The 20,464-nt window shown below is 38.5% G+C and overlaps 1 protein-coding gene and 1 pseudogene across 6 annotated transcripts in view; both read right to left on the bottom strand.

Moving 5' to 3' along the window:
- Positions 1 to 20,464, bottom strand: part of CAB39L (calcium binding protein 39 like) — a 137,438-nt gene that overhangs the window by 58,496 nt on the left and 58,478 nt on the right. For 5 of the 6 annotated variants that reach the window (XM_033176870.1, XM_033176872.1, XM_033176871.1 and 2 more), the window contains 2 exons: positions 13,472 to 13,613; positions 10,196 to 10,360 (listed from right to left, as the gene is read on the bottom strand). In XM_033176870.1, the coding sequence (XP_033032761.1) occupies positions 10,196 to 10,360; positions 13,472 to 13,613 (307 nt within the window). The remainder of the gene's footprint in view (positions 1 to 10,195; positions 10,361 to 13,471; positions 13,614 to 20,464) is intronic. The other variant, XM_033176875.1, reaches the window with a different exon arrangement.
- On the bottom strand, positions 14,631 to 16,575 carry LOC117063242 (annotated as a pseudogene).

Raw genomic sequence — 20,464 nt, 5'->3', positions numbered from 1 at the left:
CAAAGCCCAAAAAACTTAATAGTATAAAAAACAAGCAATCTGCCAGGAATGGTGGCTCACCCATGTAATCCCAGCGCTTTGAGAGGCTAAGGCAGGCAGATCACCTGAGATCAGGAGTTTGAGACCAGGCTGACCAACATGGTGAAACCTTGTCTCTACTAAAAATACAAAAATTAGCCGGGTGTGGTGGTGCATGCCTGTAATCCCAGCTACTCGGGAGGCTGAGGCACGAGAATCGCTTGAGCCCTGGAGGCAGAAGCTGCAGTGAACTGAGATTGTGCCACTGAATTCCAGCCTGGGCAACAGACCAAGATCCTGCCTCAAACAAACAATCTAACTAGAAAATGGACAAAAGGCTGGGTGGGGTGGCTCGTGCCTATAATCCCAGGCATGAAATTACTTTGGAAAGCTGAAGCAGGCGGATTGCTTGAGCCAGAAGTTTGAGAGTAGCCTGGGCAACATAGCAAGACCCCATCTCTACTTAAAAAATAAAATAAAAATAAACAAAAAAGAGAAAATGGGTAAAAGACATGAAGAGACATTTTACCAAAGAGGAAATACAGATGGCAACAAGCACATAAAAGATGTTCAACATCGTTAGCCATTAGGGAAATGAAAATCAAAACCACAATGAACTATTACTACATGCCTATCAAAATGGCTACAGTAAAAAACAGCAACAACATCAAATGCTGGCAAGAATGAAGAGAAACTGTACTCATAGACTGTGGTGGAAATGTAAAACAGTATAGCCAATCTGGAAAACACTTTAGCAGTTCCTGAAACAGCTAAACATGCAGCTAACCCTAACAGCAATTGTGCTCTTTGCATCTATCACAGAGAAATGAAAACTTATGTTCACACAAAAACCAGTTAGGAAGTGAATCTTCAATTGAAAAGGATACTTCAAAATCAGTTGCTCTCATAATTTAAAAACACGAAAAAATGTTTACAGGCCGGGCATGGTGGCTCATGCCTGTAATTCTAGCACTTTGAGAGGCCAAGGCTAGAGGATCAGTTGAACCCCAGGAGTTTGAGATCAGTCTTGGCAACATGGTGAAAACCCATCTCTACAAAAAAAATACAAAAATTAGCTGGGTGTAGTGGCACACGCCTACAGTCCCAGCTATTTGGGAGGCTGAGGTGGGAGGATCACTTGAGCCTGGGAGGTGTAGGTGGGAGGTGTAGGTTGCAGTGAGCTGAGATCATGCCACTGATGGTTAAAGACTATACTGATGTTAAAGACTATATTTGCTGTATAAAAAAAGATATAGCTGTAAGCATAAATTGGTTTTAAAATGAAAGAAATCATGTTTTGTTCAAATTTTCTAGACCCTACAGTGTAATATTGCAGAATAAATATCAACCGTCTTTGAAATGTCATAGGAACATGTTTTTCATACTTCCCAGTAAAATGCCACAAGAACATTCCATACAGCATTCCAGTGAACAGTAGAAATGAAGCTCTACAGGACTCTATCCAACTTTTACACAGAGGAAAACATTCTTCTAGTTCATTAGCAAATGGGTGCAAAGGCAAAGGAAGCCCCCTGTGGATAACAAAAACAAGTTCTGCTACCAGGGACCGATTCCCAAAACAGAGGAAAGGATTAGAATAGAAAGGATTACAGAACACTGAAACAGGTACAAGCTGGTGAATAATGATCTCTACATTACACGTTAATCTTTGTAGCTATCAATTTGTCATGCCAAATCTAACTGCAGTGAAACCTTAACTATTTCAAAACCAGTTTTTTGCAACCCGCAGGTTGCCAGATCGCAAGTCCTGGACTCAGGAGTGGCCAGAAAAAAAGAAAAAAAACTCTCAAAATAACTTTGATAATAAAGAAGCAACATCCAGAAATGACCCCAAATGCCAAAAATTAGCTGGCAATTCTCAGGTTACATATAATGTAACCAATAAGATCCCAAACCTGAAGAAGCAGCCCTTGTGTTTGCTGGCAAATTCAAAAAAGTCAGCTTTAACATGAAATGCTCCACAATTATTTGCTGAATGAATGATATATATGGAAGTATTAACTAAAATCAAATAAGAAAAGAGAAAAGGAGGGAAGAAATAGGTGGTGAACAGCAGTCACAGCAACCAGAATAATTGCTGAAAAAGAGCATCCCTCACAGATAGCATAGATGAGAAAAGGGAAACGAGAAAAGAAGGCAGAGACTAGAAAACACCCACTTTAAAACACAAGCCATTGACTTTTATACAGAATATATATAAAGAATTCTCAAAATTCAGCAACAAAATTAAAAGGGGGCAAAAGATCTGAATAGATACTTCATAAAAGAAGAGATATAGTGGCAAAAATGTACATGAAAAGATGCTCAACATCATTAGTCATTAGGGAAATCCAAATTAAAATCACAATGAGATATCACAAACCCTTATTAGAAGGGCTAAAATAAAACAACAAAACAAAACAAAAAGTTGACATTCCCCAAAAGCCCTACTCCTAGGTATTTATCTAAGTGAAATGAAAACCTATGTTCACACTAAATACTATACATAAATGGTTATGGCAGCTTTATTGGTAATTGCTAGAAACTGGAAATATGTAAAATATCCTACAAGTGGGGAATCGATCAATGAACTGTGGTCCATCCATGCAATGGACTACTACTCAGCAATAAAAAGCCACAGACTCCTAATACATGGCGATGACATGGATGAATCTCAAATGCATTATGCGGACAGAAGCCAGGCTGAAAAGGCTACATACATATGATTCTGTTTACCCAATCTTTTTGCAATGGGGAAAATATAAGGACTGAAAACTGATCAATGGTTGCCAGAGGCTGGGGACAGGAAAAGGAGCTGATTACAAAGAGGCATCGGATAATTTTTTTATTTTTTATTTTGAGACGAGGTCTTGCTCCATCACCTGGGCTCAAGTGGCACAATCTCAGCTCACTGCAACCTCCACCTGCCAGGTTCAAGCAATTCTCTTGCTTCAACCTCCCAAGTAGCTGGGACTACAGGTGTACACCACCACACCTGGTTAATTTTTGTATTTTTAGTAGAGACAGGGTTTCACCATGTTGGCCAGGATGGTCTCGATCTCCTGAGCTCGTGATCTGCCCACCTGGGCCTCCCAAAGTGCTGGGATTACAGGCATGAGCCACTGCGCCCTGCCGGCATAGGAAAATTTTTTAGGGTGCTGGAACCGTTCTTCATTACAGAACTGAGCACTAAAAAGGGTGAATGTTACTATTTATAAATTGTATCATAATTTTAAAAAATGAAACTTATAGCTACTGAAGTCATGGACTTCTCTATTCTTGCTGGTGTGTTGCGGGGGAGTTGAGGTGGGTGGGAGCAAATGGTTATGCTGAATTTCAGTAGCAGAAGTAGAGAGGCAGAACAGTCTGCAGGGTGAGGGGTGGCCACTGAACGGATTAATGAGGGGATCTTGCTGGGGACTAAAATTCAAATTGAACTAATTTATACATATTGGGAAAGACACAGGGAATGAAAGTACAAGCTAGCTCAAAGTTGCTCTCAAAAAAGCTCAAGCCTGTAATCCCAGCACTTTGGGAGGCCGAGATGGGCGGATCACGAGGTCAGGAGATCGAGACCATCCTGCCTAACACGGTGAAACCCCATCTCTACTAAAAATACAAAAACGAGCCGGGCGAGGTGGTGGGCGCCTGTAGTCCCAGCTACTCAGGAGGCTGAGGCAGGAGAATGGCATAAACCCGGGAGGCGGAGCTTGCAGTGAGCTGAGATCTGGCCACTGCACTCCAGTCCGGGTGACAGAGCGAGACTCCGCCTCAAAAAAAAAAAAAAAAAAAAAAAAAAAAAATTTAAATATAATTAAATTTACATATTACATGAAATCCATCTGTCGGAATTTATATGGGAGATTATCTACCCCCCGCCCCAATATCTTTGTCATTCTATTTTCTCTGCAGGCTGGCTTCTTCTGTTTCTTTAGTCCACATAGTGAAAAATATGGCCACTGATGGAAAAACTGCATTCACTATCTTTAGCATCTGGCTAGATACTGGGGTTCTGTCTCAGTTCTAGTTCCAGAATTCCTGCAGAAAGCCTCTGGCCCTCTTTCGGTCAGATATCCACTTGCAGGTCATTCAGCTGTGTGTTGTCCAGGGTGTCATGTCACCCAAAATGGTTGTTCCCATGGTAACCATGTGAGTGGAGAAGGAGGGAGTATTCTCCAGAAAAGACAGGGAGCGGGCAGACACAACATGTTATACACAGCACAGGCAGCCTTCATCCTCATGCAGATTGCATTCCTTAAAATGTCTGGTACGATCAAACTAATGGTCACTGACTTAATTTTATTACAAATAATTAACAGGTTTCACATCTAATTAAGAGCCTGATGCCAAATGCCATTTTTAATCACCCATAAATTACATTTCTCTTTAGGATAAAGGCCTTCTAAAGCTTATATTCATTAATTTTAGGAGGGCAATAGGGTAATGATAACATAAAATTCCATTTTCTATGACATAGTATTTCCCTACCTGAGATTGTAAATTCTTTAATTTGTCCAGTGATGAGCACGAAACATATAAACAATCAAATAAAATCAAGACCAAGTATAATTAAATAAAATCAATGGCTGACATGCATAGTAAGCATTTCAAATTGTTAAATGTATGAAGTACAGTCAAAGCTGGCATTTTAAGGCTTTACAACTTCTATTATATTTTTACAGTAATAAAACTAAAGGTAAAGAACCACGTTTTTTTTCTTTGTCTTTTTTTTTTTTTGAGATGGAGTTTCATTCTTGTTGCCCAGGCTGGAGTACAATGGTGCGATCTTGGCTCACTGCAACCTCCACCTCCCAGGTTCAAGCAATTCTCCTGCCTCAGCCTCCTGAGCAGCTGGGATTACAGGTGCATGCCACCATGGCCAGAGCTAATTTTTATATTTTTAGTACAGATGGGGTTTTGCCACATTGGCCAGGCTGGTCTCGAACCCCTGACCTCAGGTGTCCCAAAATGCTAGGATTACAGACGGGAGCCACCGCGCCTGGCCAAGGACCACTTTAATCAGGTCCAGGGAATAGAAAAAGATTGTTAGAGGATAAACATTTACAAAATGTAGGACTACAAAATGGCTTAATGAAAAGCAGAAAAGCTGATCCTGGAGTGTCTGTTTTGCTTTTTTTTTTTTTTTCTTTTGAGACAGGGTCTCATTCTATTACCCGGGCTGGAGTGCAGTGGCACAATCTTGGCTCACTGCAGCCTCAACCACCGTGATTCTTCCGCCTTAGCCTCCTGTGGAGCTGGGACCACAGGCACGCATGGCCTGCTATAGATATATTTTTTAATTTTTTGTGGAGACAGGGTTTTGCCATGTTGCCTGGGGGGGTCTCAAACTCCTGGGCTTAAGCAATCCTCCCACCTCAGCCTCCCAAAGTGCTGGGATTACAGGCGTGAGCCACTGCACTGGGCCTGTTTTGCTAATTTTTTTTTTAATGTGGCAAGAAATAATCATTAGGGATTAAGTTACCACAGAAGACAATTTTCTGCTTCTTTGAGCTGCTTATTCAGCCTGAACAGTTCACTTTGCATCCACCCTAGTTTTGCAAGGCACACCTGCCTTTAAAATGAATGCATCAGACCTTATAGGCAATACATTTTCCCTCCTTTGATCTCTTATCACGTTGTGTTTCAAAACATCAAAGAGTATAAAGCTGTGTTTTGAATAGTAGCCAAACCTCAAAAAACACAGCTGAGTTTGATCCTGAGCCCATAAAAATCAGAAGCCTTGCAAACTCAGTCACAAATTATTTTTTGAACCTCATAATAGTATGCTGAAATGGTTCTTGTCTGTCTGCAATTTTAAGGCTTAAAGGATTAGATAAAAATTTATAGCTACGTAATGAGATTTTTATTTAACCTGAAGGCTGACCTCCTAACTAGCCATTATTCACATGATGATAGCAGGATCCTCCAGTATTGTCCCTACCCCAATGGGCCACTTTCCTCTAGATTCCTGACAGAGAAGTGGGTTTGTCAAAGATTCCTGAGTCAGTCCCTGCCACCCAGTCTAAGTCAGTGCTGCCAGCCGCCATCACTGCTGTCAGCTCAGGGTTCCAAATCCCTGCTCCTAGCACCCTTCATCCCCCATTCATTGCCTTGTTTCTAGCAACTGTTTATTTTTTCAATACTCAGTTTACTCCAAGTGTAGAAAACCATCCCTTCTTCACTCGACATGTGTTGTTGTTGTTGTTGTTTTGTTTTGTTTTTGTTTTGAGATGGAGTCTCGCTCTGTCACCCAGGTTGGAGTTCAGTGGTGCGATCTTGGCTCACTGCAAGCTCCGCCTCCCGGGTTCACGCCATTCTCCTGCCTCAGACTCCTGAGTAGCTGGGACTACAGGCACCCACCACCACGCCCGGCTAATTTTTATATTTTTAATAGAGATGAAGTTTCACCGTGTTAGCCAGGATGGTCTCGATCTCCTGACCTCGTGATCCACCTGCCTCAGCCTCCCAAAGTGCTGGGATTACAGTCATGAGCCACCGCGCCTGGCCTCAACATGTATGATTAGTACAGAGTTCCTTTACAAAGGTTTAAGGTGAACAAAGGATAATTACAGCACAGTGCAGAAACACCTTCAAACTGAAGTCTACAGATCACTTTTATGAAAGGTTCCGCAGTCTTCCTGATCATCTTTCTCCACGAACACCTTCCTTTTGTCATGGTTCTGGATCCCTCTCTCTCACTGCCTCCAAACCTTTCTTCTATCTTTCTTCTATTTCCTACTCCTATCAACCTTAGCCAAAGAGGGCATTTCTCAAATTTCTGTTACTTTTCTCTGCCAAGGAAATCTAAGCTTTTTTCTTTCAGTCTTTTCCTTCCAGACATTGCCTAGAGACTTCAGCCTTTCAAACTAACAAAAAAGCCAATCATGGTATCTTCTAAACAAAAATTCACTTTTTTTCTCTGTAAGGAATGTGCCATTCTCCTAGGTTATCTGGCAAAAGCTGTAGTCCATCCTTAAAATAATAATTTTTCCTTTCTGTTGTCAAAACACAACAGAAATTTTACAGTCAAATGACTGTTGTTCTCTCCAAAGAAGCACCAGGAGAGGCTATTCACTTACTGAAATCATATCATCATCACTCCAAAGAGTTTGAATTATCTTCTAAACAATTTACTAATTCCTCCAGAAAAATGGCTCACTGGTATGTCCCGACACCTTCTTTTGGTCCAATTCTTTTACCTCTGCTTTGATTTCTCATTCTCATTACTACATTCATTCAATCAATTCACATACTAACATGCCACTAGGTATGGCAAACACAGTGCTAGTACTCAAGGCAACATAGAAGTGGCTGTCCCAGTGCAAGCCATGAACCAAGAGACATGGGAGTGGCGGGTTCTGTGTCATTGGAGTAAGTTTGAAGTCAGATGGAATTTTATCAAGCTGTCACTAGCTTATATAGATACTTTAGGCTTGAGAAGGAGAGTTGCCGCCTGCAGGCTGATCATCCATGCCTCCAGTTCATAGAGATAACATAGTAGGTTTCTACAAGTAGGCTAATAATGGCAGGAAGGAAGCGCCTCCTTCCTGAAAATACTGTATGTAGTTGAAATGCTTACAATTGAACTGTACTAAACTTTCACTCCTTTTCATTCATTCATTTATTCATTCAACCAAGAAGTATATACTTTTCTATGGGCTAGAGAAGGAGGATGGCTGCATCTATGGAGTATCACATTCACTTATAATTACGTTCTAGGTATGTGTCACATCAACTGAATAAACAAAGTTAAGAATTGCCTGCTATCTTATTATCACAATAACAAATCTTCATAATAGTTTTGAATCATCCGTTTTAAAACATATTATTCTGGAGGGAAGGCAAGTATATAATACATTTTATTTTAAAAATTAAAGTAATCCACAAGAGTAATCAATTTAACTCCGCATTTGAAGGCTTAATCTTCAGCTATATGGAAAATTCAGATGTTCAGAAAGATACTTCTTTTCTCCAAGGATTCCAGAGAATAAAAGTTTACTTGACAATAATGTACAAGTCTATTTTAGGGAACTAAATGTCTTACTTACAAAATAATTTTTAAATGAACTTCTTCTCAAAAATTTTAATTTATATTTGTTATGCCACATAAAAGAAGGGGAACTTACATAACTTTCTTACGTTGCACTTTTTTTATCTGAGCCAATGCCAAAGAAAGTTGTAAGATACCCAAAGTTTTTCTTTGGTATACTCCTCCCTAACTCCCCAGTTCTTGGAGAGCACTTTGAACCTGAGGTTCTGTGGCTGCTCAAGGCTCCTCCAGGTCACTGAACCTGACGACCTCTCATCCCTGACTCATTCTTCAAAACATAACCATCCTTAGTCGTATTCCTTCCAGTACTCCACTGCAAATTGGGTTAATCTCATAAACTAACTCAAGCGTACTTAGGAATTAATGATGACAGTAGCTTAATATGCTGCTGTTCTCAGAGAAATGAGCAAAACAATAGTAAATTTATAAAACTATAATACTATAAGAATAGGGAATCGTTTTACTATTTATAGTCACTTACCAACTAAATCTAAAAAAACATTAAGGGTTATAACAAAAACAAAAATCAAGGGTTATAACAAAAACAAACCAGCTTACATTTAACTTCAGTTCTTGAGTTTGAGAAAAAGAAGAAATGAAAGAATACAACTACTTGACATTTGTATACAGTTTGCATTCGTATTTAGTGTCCCTATATAACACAACATATATATGTATATATTTTTATTTAGTTTAATATTTAAAACAACGCTGTAAGTTCATATTATTCCTATTTTATAGATGAGAAAGCTTAAGCTCAAAGAGGTTAAGTTACTGACCATGAAATAGCAGAGCTGGGACTCTAAGCAATTCTCATCCCGAGTCAAGTGTTTTTTTCACTATGCCACAGCTTCTACAAGTGTTCATAATACCTAATTTTAAATTAAATAAAAGAAACAGAAAAGTATATACATACAGGAAGACTATAATTTCACATATAGCTGGTTTTCAAAGGAAATGGGACCTAAGATGGAGAGGGAGAGTTAGCAAGCCAAGCAAGAGGAAAAAGCAAAAGATTATGGGTCAGAAAGTGTCAAAGGCAGAGATTGAATAAGGAAGGGAAAGAAAGAAAAAGACAGCTATAACTGAAAAGATGAGCTGAAGTCCAGGCCCTTCCGAGTCTCCACTTGGTCTTGCTTCTAGCCACAACCGGACTGCATGCCTCCTGGCTCTGCACTCCTCCTCCTCTGCTTCAGCTGCTAAAAATCTTCCCTGGTCTAACTTGTGCAGAGAGCTGTGGGCTACTATTTCCACAGATCCCCAGAGCCCTGACCTGATCGTGTTCTAATCACGGTAATCACTGTCATTAGTTTTCCTTCCACTTATTCAGTGAACAAAACGAAGAGCAATTCACTTTGCATATCTCCTCTATCTCTGAGAATGAATGGAGACCCAAGTACCTACCCAATAGGAACAAAATTGGTATTGTGGTAGAAACAAAGCAACAAAAGCCAAACCAGGACTTCTGTCACCTCAACAGTCAATGCCCAAGCTTGCCTATGTATCCATTTCTCACTGAAAAATCACAACCTCTGAGTTACACAATCGATAATAAAATGACTACACATATTCACCACTTACATTTCTAAGCTTTTGTTTTACTTAGTCAATGTATTATTTAGGTAAATGAAGTATAATTGCTTTCAAAAGGAGATAAACATATTACTAGCAATTAACACATTTCTTAAATCATTAGTATAATATGTTCATTAAAAGAACTGTCTGAATTTGAAGCTCTGAAGTAAGTGAGTGACTTGGGCAAATTACTTAATATCTTTGAACTTTAGGTTCTTTATAACATGGGGCTAATAACACAATATTAAACACAAAGGTAGTTTTAAGAATTCAATGAGCTAAATGCTTGAAACCTGGCATATAGCAAGCATTCAACAAATGTCATTTCTTATTATTACTTCTATTAGCCATTACTTTTGCTACCTAGCTGCATAAAACTTAACTATAGTTTGGCTTTTTGCTTTTGTAAAAAATAGATTAATTGTAGACGTTTTAGAAAAACCTTTAAAAAATAACATATGGAAAGCAATAATGAAAAGTCAAAGTCGAAATAGTGATAGATATATGTTAAAATTGAAAAGCACCACTGGCGTCCTTTTACAGCTGGTTTACCTCAAAGTCTATCAGCTGCAGGTCAGCTATCAGTGTCACCAGCAGGCCACTATTGTAGAGTTCTTGTGCTAGCTGAGCCACTGCTTCTGTCGGGGGTTCTTTTTCATTTGTACCACACAGAATTTCTTTCATTGCTTGCAGTGATTTCGACACTTCTTCTGAAGCCTAGTGACCAAAAAGTATGCTAACAGTTAAAAGAATCAAAGTTTTTAGGCTATAAACAAACAAACAAATAATCCAAAAAACCACTTCTTGGTCTTGGGCTCTGTTTATTTATAACTGATGGTACAGTTACAAACAAACAAAAACAGTAAGCACTGCCTTTTTCATTTTGGAAAATATTATAAATATTATAAAATTTATATAAAAAAGCTCTCTGGTATTTCTACTTAGTCAACATACATTAAATAATCTTTTTTTTTTTTTTAGATGGAATCTTGCTCTGTTGCCCAGTCTGGAGTGCAGTGGCACAATCTCGGCTCACTGCAAGCTCCACCTCCTGGGTTCATACCATTCTCTTGCCTCAGCCTCCCAAGTAGCTGGGATTACAGGTGCCCACCCCCACACCCAGCTAATTTTTGTATTTTTAGTAGAGGTGGGGTTTCACCGCGTTAGCCAGGATGGCCTCGATCTCCTGACCTCATAATTTGTCCACCTCAGCCTCCTAAAGTGCTGGGATTACAGGCATAAGCCATCGCATCCATCCCAATAATCTTTTAAACCACACTCATTGTCTAGTTTTGCTAGCAATTCAACATAAACTTTATTCTTGAAAATTAAATTGATTCCATTTTGAAGACTTATCAGTAGCTGCTAATCTTTATTTAAAGCATTGTGTTAAGGTTTTTCAACAAATTCCTATTCTTTTGATTTTTGAATGGTCCAAGTATACGATTGTAAATTGTCAAAACTCATAAGCGTTCTTTGTCAATTCATTTATTCCTCATACAGAATCACTGTCTTTTTTGTTATCTATGAAACTTAAAAAAAAACCTCACTATATTTTAAAGAATACTAGGCAAATCCATAGAGGCAGAAAGTACATAGATTAGTGGGTATTAGGGCCTGGGGGAGAGGGAAATAAGCAATGACTACTAATGGCTCCAGGGTTTCTTTTGCAGGTGATGAAAATGTTCTAGAATTAGACAGTGGTGATGGTTGCAAAACCTTGTGAATGTACTAAAAACCAATGAATTGTACACTTTAAATAGTGAATTATATGGTATGCTAATTATATCTCAATTTAAATATCTTTTAAATTAATATAGGTAGGAAAGGAGAGCAGACTAATTTAGTTAACAATTTGTCTGAATATTTTAAAAGAAATATACTTTTATTACTTTTAAGTATAATACTGTAATCATTATAAATGAAGAAGGAAATGAGTAGAATAAGGCAAATTACATAAAAATAACTCATGGTAGCATTATGCTACTTTTATTATTTATTTATTTTTATTTGTCTCTAGCTCTGCTTCTTGGGTGACACTACATTTATTTATTTATTTATTTATTTATTTATTTATTTATTTTTGAGATGGAGTTTTGCTCTTGTCACCCAGGTTGGAGTGCAACGGCATGATCTCAACTCACTGCAACCTCTGCCTCCTGGGTTCAAGAGATTCTCCAGCCTCATACTCCCTAGTAGCTGGGATTACAGGCACCCGCCACTGTGCCTGGCTAATTTTGACACTACTTTTAAAAAGTAATTTTTCATATCCTTAATAGCCTGACTGAAGCAATCCTTAATGTACTAGACCGGAAGCATCTTAAATTGTGAGATATATCCACAGAAGAGTGCTTTACACATACATAGAGAGTATGTTTAAGAGAGAGTTAAGAATAATCATAAAGCAGACATCTTTATGACCATCACCCAGTCAAGAAACAGAACATTTTCAGCACCCAGGAGTCACCTGAAGGCTCCTTTCAGTTCAGATGTAAATACTTTTATATCTCTTGTGACAAACATGTCTTTACATTTCTTATTACTCCTGTTTTATAGATGAGAAAACTTAGGCTGAAACAATATAGCTTAGTTCCACTGATTTTCAACTTTATGGACCAGTACATTACCCTTTCATGATTTGCTTCTTTCATTCAACATTATATTTGAGAAATTCATCTATGCTGTTGCATGTAGGCAGAAGTTCTTTATCACTTTCCAATGTTCCGCACTAAATGCCTATACCACAACGTTTTTATTGGTTCTACTGTTCATGGACATTGGGTTGTTTCCATTGAGGGGTTTTTATTAACAACAATGCTATGAACATTCTTGTACTTTTTCCTGGTGCAGATATGCAAGAATACCTCCAGAGTTTACAACTGGGAGTGGCACTGCAGGATTTTAGTACATGCATATCTTCATATTTCACAGATAATAATAAACTGGTTTTCAAAGCAGTTACATAAATGTGTACGTCATCATCCACAGTTAATGAAAAGTCCTCATTGCTCTCCATCCATGTTAAGTCAGCACTTAACATCATCACATCTTTTCACTTTTGCCAAGGCAGTAGTTGCATAATGTGAATTTATTGTGGTTTTAGTTGGCCTTTTCCTAGTTACTAATGAAAATATGTAAAAGGGTTTTTTTTTTCTTTTTTCTCTCTTTTACCATTTAGATTTATACTTGCAAAAAAGGCCATTTTTCTTCTATTTGGGCCAAGATTTGGCTCAGTATTACAAAGTGTGCTAGAATTGGAATAAGCTATTTCTGCACTCCTTGTAGAATTCAAGATTGTATCATTTACTGGAATAGAAGGATACTATGAACTTGTGTATTTCTTTTATAGATATCTTGCATATTGCCATAAACTAGTCACTTTATAGAGAAATCGGATATATAGGATTCAATATCCCTTTGAAGGAATAACTAACATTCCTGTGAGGAAGCCCCATTGAATAAGACCTTAAAACCATATGAAAATGAGATTCACTGTAACAGAAACTATCAGTCAATCTTTAAATAAAAACTTTTTATCTTTCATGTAAATGTAACATTACACACCAGTATAACCTTTTAGATCTTTAAGCTGTGTAGTCCAGAGGGATCCAGTGTTGGTCAGAGTCTCTAGAGAATGAACCTAAAGTTCATCCCAACAGACTAAATAATAATCAGTTTCATAACACCTGAAATCAACTTCAATCTATTTATAGAGGCTCTATGTGCACATCACAGATCATATTTTGAATTCTTCATTAAGCTTTTACATTGGGTTTTGGCATTGCAATGCATGTACTTTCATCATAATGTTACTGTTTTAGCTCATACCTTGTCTGTCTTTTTGTCTTGCTTTTCCAAAATGGCCAAATTGTCTTTCAGGATTTTCACAATTTCTGCTGGATTTTTGTGTGATTTGCTAAACAAGGGCATTTTTTTCACGTGTAGAAAGCTCTTCTTCCAATATGGAATGCTAAAAACAAATAAGCCAACAAAAATTATAACTTTAACTCTTTTTTTTTTTTAACTTTAACTCTTAATATGCTTAAATTTTTATACCAATATGTCTTATACATTTTCAATAATATGAATTCAGTAATCTGAAATGTTAAAAGTGATCAAATTAAAATGAGTTTCAAGCTTTATGCCAAATTTAAATAAATGTAAGATATTTTTGAAACGGTATTTTTAAAGTTTTGCTTGAAAGTTTTTATACAAAGTTTAAAATCTTTCCTACAATAGAAACATAAGGATTATACAAGAAATAATTTTAGAGTCCAAGTTGATATGTAAAACTAGATATTTTGACCAAAGAAAGTGATAATAATAATAAATATATTCTATAATGTTTAGCTATATGTATTCTGTAATGCTTAGCTGCTATTATTACAAGAAGTTCCATGACATAGTGAATGAATTATTTCACTAAAGAGAAAGGTACAGTAGTTTAGATATGATTCTATCTTAAATGTCCTAGACATTTCTGACTCTTTGAGTCAATTATACTTTTTTCCATTATTTTAAAAAATATACACTTATTGTCTGAATGCATAATAATCAATGATCAGATATTCTGCATTAAAGTAGAATTTTAAAAAGAAGCCAAATGCATCCATGTATAGACATACCTAGGAGATACTGTAGGTTCAGTTCCAGACCATTGCAATAAAGCAAATTTCTCAATAAAGCGAGTGTATTTGGTTTTTCCTAGCACATATAAAAGTTACATTTATGCTATACTGCAGTCTATTAAGTTTGCAATAGTATTATATCTAAGAAAACAATATGTACAACTTAATTTATAAAAATATTTATTGCCTGACCCTTCAGTGAGTCCTAATCTTTTTGCTAGTTGGAGTCTTGTATTAATGTTGATGGCTGCTGACTGATCAGGGTGTTGGTTGCTGAAGGCTGGAGTAGCTGTGGCGATTTCTTTTTTTTTTTTTTTTTTTGTCATTAAGAAGTCTTTATTGGATTGTAGTCACTTTCACCCTCCCACCAAATTAAGGGGGAAAAAACAAAAAACAAAAATAAGAAATCCCAGTAAAAGAGTCCCTCAAGATTTCATAAACTACAAATTAAAGCTGCTAGTTAATAAGGAAATGGCAGAATTTTCAGAGCTGTATAATACAAAAGTTCCTTTATTTTAAGCAGATGTTTTCCTCAATGACAAATCTTCCAACACAATGTGAAGTTATGCTACTCGGATATTTGTAGCAAAACCGGTTTTTTTGGTACAAAAACAAAAGCAAGAGACCATGAAAAAAAAAATTTTTGTTCCTCATGACCTATGAGTATACAAATTTTCTAGCAATTTAAAAGGGTAACTATGAGAGCCTGACATTTTTCTATACCCCACCTATTCTGCCTCTCTATTTGTAGAATTTGTAAATGAAAGTAACATCTTACGAGCAGAGGTCTCATTTATCTCCCACTCTCTCCAACTAATCCTACTAATTTTCTCTCATCTTCCTGAGCATCCTCCATGAACAGCATTGCAGGTTGGTTTCAAAAATAGAAAAGAAAAAAGAAAGAAAGTTTTACAAGGGTTTTGTTGGTTAATTACCAGTGGAGTCAGTCCACCAGTAGTTTGATTTCATTGGCTAGCAGCTGGTTCATGTCCAACAGGCCCCCTGGGAGCTTGGTGAGCAGCTCTCGCTCTGCTCCACTCCGTGCTTTCAGGATCGCTGTCAACAGAGCTGGAACTTGCACTCATGTTGTCAACAGCAGTGCTGGCTGGGGGACCCAGCTCCAGCTCACTAGTCTCACTGGCTGTGGACACTATGGAGAGCAGGGACATATGCTGGGTGAGCCGGCCAGAGGGTAGAAGGGAGGCAGCATAGTCTGCTATGATACCAGCTACATCTAGACCTATGATACGCCTTATCAAAGGCGATGAAACCTACATTTGCACTGGCCTCACAGACGCAGAAGGAGCCGTCATCTTTCATCAACAGGTCAGTGCCACACACATCCATCCCTAGGATATTAGACACCTGGATAGCTAGCTGCTTCCCTTTCACTCAATGAGCACATCATCCCCACACCACCGAATGAGCAGTTGCTTTGCATTCTCCCATCTGTTTGTAACATGGTGCCAACCACACAGCCTCCCAGGACAATGACACGTACATCTCGTCCATGAGACTCTTTAACATACTTCTGGAACAGGTATGGTGCTTCATGGTGAATAAGATGGCCTAGACCAGCCAAATGGTGCTTATCTTGAGCCAAGAAAACAGCTTTACCTCTATGACCCCGCGTATTCTTTACTACCATTGGGAACTCCAGTACTTCTGCTTCATCATCATTTTAGCAAAACTTTCATAGCCACCATAAGAGAAAGTATCTAGCAGAGGAACACCATGGCCAGCTAACTCTTGAAATGTCCAGAAGTTATTAACGCAGTTCAGGATGGCTTGAGGTCGGTTCATTAACCGGCATCCCATTTTCTCTAGATGGCGCAAAACAGTGATGTCACTATCACTTTGTACCCAAGGGGTTGGTACTCTACCACCACTTGTGGGTAGGCAGTGATTAGCTGTCCATTGATCTGCAGACCCAGGTTTCCTTGCTCGATTGTCAGCACCACCTCATCCATCACCACAGCCCTAAAGTCCAGTTCCTCCTCACAACATTTGGCCTTCAGTGCTCGTAAAATCTCTTTTTGAGGATAGTCTTCCCTGACGCGATGATCTGTCAAAAACCACAACTTGGCAGCCACAGAACTACACATCTTGATTAGCTCGTGCTTCCTTGCCTGGATTATTTCCTCTTGGATGTAATGTCTGCCGCGCGTGCGCACGCCGGCGATTTCTTAAAAGAAGACAATCAAGTTTGCCACTTTGACTCTTTCATGAAAGATTTCTCTGTAGCATGTGATGCAGTTTGTTAGCATTTTACTCACAGAACTGCTTTCAAAATTGAAGTCAGTCCTCTCGACCTGCCACTGCTTTATCAGCTAAATTTATGTCATATTCTAAATCCTTTGTTGTCATTTCATCTTCAGCAGGAGTAGATTCCATCTTAAGAAACCACTTTCTTTGCTCATCCATAGAAGCAACATTCCTCACCTGTTCAAGTTTTATCATGAGATTGCAGCAATTCAGTCACATCTTGAGGCTCTATTATTAATTCTTGTTCCCTTGTTATTTCCACCACATTGGCAGTTACTTCCTCCACTGAAGTCTTGAACCCCTCAAAGTCATCCATGAGAGTTAGAATCAACTTCTTCTGAACTCCTGAAAATGTTGATATTTTGACCTCCTCTCATGAATCACAAATGTTCTTAATGGCATCTAGAATGGTGAATCTTTTACAGCAGGTTTTTCTATTTAGTTTGCCCAGATCCATTAGAGGAATCACTCACTATGGCAGCTTGCATCTTATGAAATATGTTTCTTTCATTTTTTAAACTTTTATTAGAACAATATGAACATATGAAATGTATTTATTTAACAAGTTTGGAAAGTCAAAATTACTCCTTTGTCCATGGGCTGCAGAATGGATGTTAACAGGCATGAAAACAACATTAAGCTCCTTGTAAAACTCCATCAGAGCTCTTGGATGATGAGGTGCATTGTCAATGAGCAGTAATATTTTCAAAGGAATCTTTTATTCTGAGCAGTGGGTCTCAACAGAAGGCTTAAAATATTCAGTAAACCATGCTGTCATCTAGGCTTTGTTGTTCCATTTATAGAGCACAGGCCAAATAGTTTTAGCATAATTCTTAAAAGCCCTAGGGTTTTTGGAATGGGAAATGAGTATTAGCTTCTACTTCAAGTTACCAGCTGAATTAGCTCCTAAGTAGAGTCAGCTTGTCCTTTAAAGCCAGGCACTCACTCCTCCTTTCTAGCTATGAAAATCCTAGATAGCATCTTCTTCCAATACAAGGGTGTTCCATCTACACTGAAAATCTGTTGTTTTGTGTGGCCACCCTCACCAAGGATCTCAGCTAGATCTTCTGGATAACTTGCTGCAGCTTCTATAAACAGCACTTGCTGCTTTCCCCTGCATTTTTATGTTCTGGAGATGGCTTCTTTCTTTAAACCTCATGGAGCAACCTCTTTTAGCTTCAGACTTTTCTTCTGCATCTTCCTTTCCTCTCTCAGCCTTCATAGAACTGAAGAGAGTTGGGGCCTTGCTCTGGACTAGGCTTAAGGGAATGTGTGTCTGGTTTGATCTTCTATCCAGACCACTGAAACTTTCTTCGTATTAACAATTAGCTATTTTGTTTTCTTACTATTTGTGTTTTCACCAGAGTAGCACTTTTCATTTTCTTCAAGACCTTTTCCTTTGCATCCACAACTTGGCTAACTTACTGATGCAAAAGGCCTAGCTTTCAGCCTACCTCAGCTCTGGATATGCCTTCCTCACTAAGACTAATCGTTTTCACCTTTTGATTTAAAGTGAGACATACGTGATTCTTCCTTTTCCTTGAACACTTAGAGGCCACTTAGAGGGTTATGAGCCGGCCCAATTTCAGTATTGTTATGTCTCAGGGAAGAGGGAGGCCTGAGGAAAGTGAGACAGGGGAACGGCCAGTCAATGGGGCAGTCAGAACACACGCAATATTTATCGATTATGGGCTCCGTTTGTGGTGTCCCAAAACAATGACAATAGTACCATCAGCGATCACTGATCACAGATCACCATAACACATGTACTAACAATGAAAGAGTTTGAAATACTGTGAGAATTAACAAAATGTATCAAGAGATACAAGAGATACAAAGTGAGCACATGCTGTTGAAAAAAAATGGTGCCCATAGACTTCCTCAATGCAGGGTTGCCATAAACCTTCAATTTTTCAAAAACACAGTGTCTTCAAAGCACAATAAAGGTGTAACACAATAAAATAAGGTATGCCTGTAATTGCTCTCTTTCTCCCTGTAATTCTACAGCACTAAGGGAAAGATATAGAACTGTAGGAATTTTAAATACTCCCTGACACCAAAACAGAGTACAAATTATGACACAGTATCATAGATATGATATGACTTTTGTCCATTATTACTCTGCTTGGTTTTCACTGTAACAAGCTAATGCTAATTTACTTAAATTAAAAAGGTTTTCAGGGTTTCCAAGTCAATCTGATGGTTAGCTAGCATTTTCTGATCCACTATCTCCCCCCCCTTTTTTTTTTTTTGAGAGAGAGTCTCGCACTCTCGCCCAGGTTGGAGTACAGTGGAGCAATCAAGGAAGGATTCACTGCAAGCTCTGCCTCTCGGGTTCACGCCATTCTCCTGCCTCAGCCTCCTAAGTAGCTGGGACTACAGGCACCCACCACCACGCCGGCTAGTTTTTTTTTTTTTTTTTTTTTTTTTTAGTAGAGACAGGGTTTCACCATGTTAGCCAGGATGGTCTTGATCTCCTGACCTTGTGATCCACTTGCCTCAGCCTCCCAAAGTGCTGGGATTACAGGCGTGAGCCACTGCACCCAGCCCACTATCTCCCCTTTTCATCTGATGGTGGGTTTGTTCATTTATTCATTGAATAAATAATCTGAGTAATTACTGAGCACAGGTACTTTGCTAAATACTAGGGATAGAGCCACGAACAAGAAAAACACAATATCTGTTCTTTGGAGCTTATTATTAAGTGGAAAAAGCAAACATTTTAGGAGAAATGGGGTTATATAACAGGGAAATAACACACAGTATACTGCCTCAATACAATCTCCTTTAAAAAATTATTTTCGTACTTTCCTATACCTACTTATTGCAATAAGATTAGTTTAACAATGTTTTAAAATTTCATCTGATCATTATTCTTCAATTTTGGGATCCATATTTTGAAGAAAATCAAAACTCATATTCTTAAACTATGCTTGAGTTCCAGCACCCAGACCCCCTGCAAATTAAGGCAGAACTCTCCTGCCTCCCCCAGTTCTTCTCAGACCATGGCCAGCCCCACTCCATTCCTAGACTAAACACCTGCCCCATCACCTGCAAACTCGAGGCTGCCTTTCTCACACTCTGGGCGACCATGCTGGTCACTATATATGCATCTACTCCAATCACATCATTTAGCCCACTGGTGCTCATTTAAGCAATGAGCCAAGTAGCACGCAAACCTTCTACACAAACACAAGACACGTAAACTCCCTCTAGTTGATTGGTAACTGATCTACTGTATGATTCAAAAGAAGTTAATCACCCCCTTCTAGGCGTCATTTGTTCTATCTGTAAAATGAAGTTGTTCTTAGAGTAAGATTGAGCATCAGGGCTCTAGGTTACTCACACTGTCCCACACCCATTCTGAGTCTTTAACCCCCAGTATCCTATCATGATAAAGATAAAGCCAAAGATAAAGTGCTTAAGGTGGGAACAAAAGGAATGGAGAGGCCTGACAATGGTGCCTTGTGGGGATAGGGTGGAGGGACGTAATTTTTCCATAAAGTCTACCTCAGAGTTTTAAGAACATACAATTTCAGCAAAGCAGGCAGTGGGGACAGGAAAAGACACATGTTAGTCCAGAAGACTGACACTAGATAAATGCCTCCTAGGCATTGAAAACCGTGTTGAGACCACGCACATCAACCTGCCCTCAGCATTAATGCTGACTGCAGGCCACGCAGCCCAGAAATGTTAGTGGACTGACAACGGCCCTGTTATACTTTTCCTCTTCCAGGAGTCAGTAAGCAGAATAAACAACAAATAGGTGGTTGTTGTTGTTGTTATTATTAAAAGAACACAAGAAAAGGAAATAAATGCCCTACAGACTTGGGCAAGAAAGGTTGCTTCTGAAATTAATTCTTTATAAAGCTAGAACAGACATAAATTTAAGAAAAGAAGAAAAGGAGACAAAAAGCTCTTTTAGACA

This window comes from Trachypithecus francoisi, unplaced genomic scaffold, assembly GCF_009764315.1.
Source record: "Trachypithecus francoisi isolate TF-2019V2 unplaced genomic scaffold, Tfra_2.0 Lachesis_group18, whole genome shotgun sequence".
NCBI classification, from domain to species: domain Eukaryota; kingdom Metazoa; phylum Chordata; class Mammalia; order Primates; family Cercopithecidae; genus Trachypithecus; species Trachypithecus francoisi.
The sequence above is the reverse complement of the archived record's forward strand: the minus strand, read 5'-3'. Positions and strand labels throughout refer to the sequence as shown.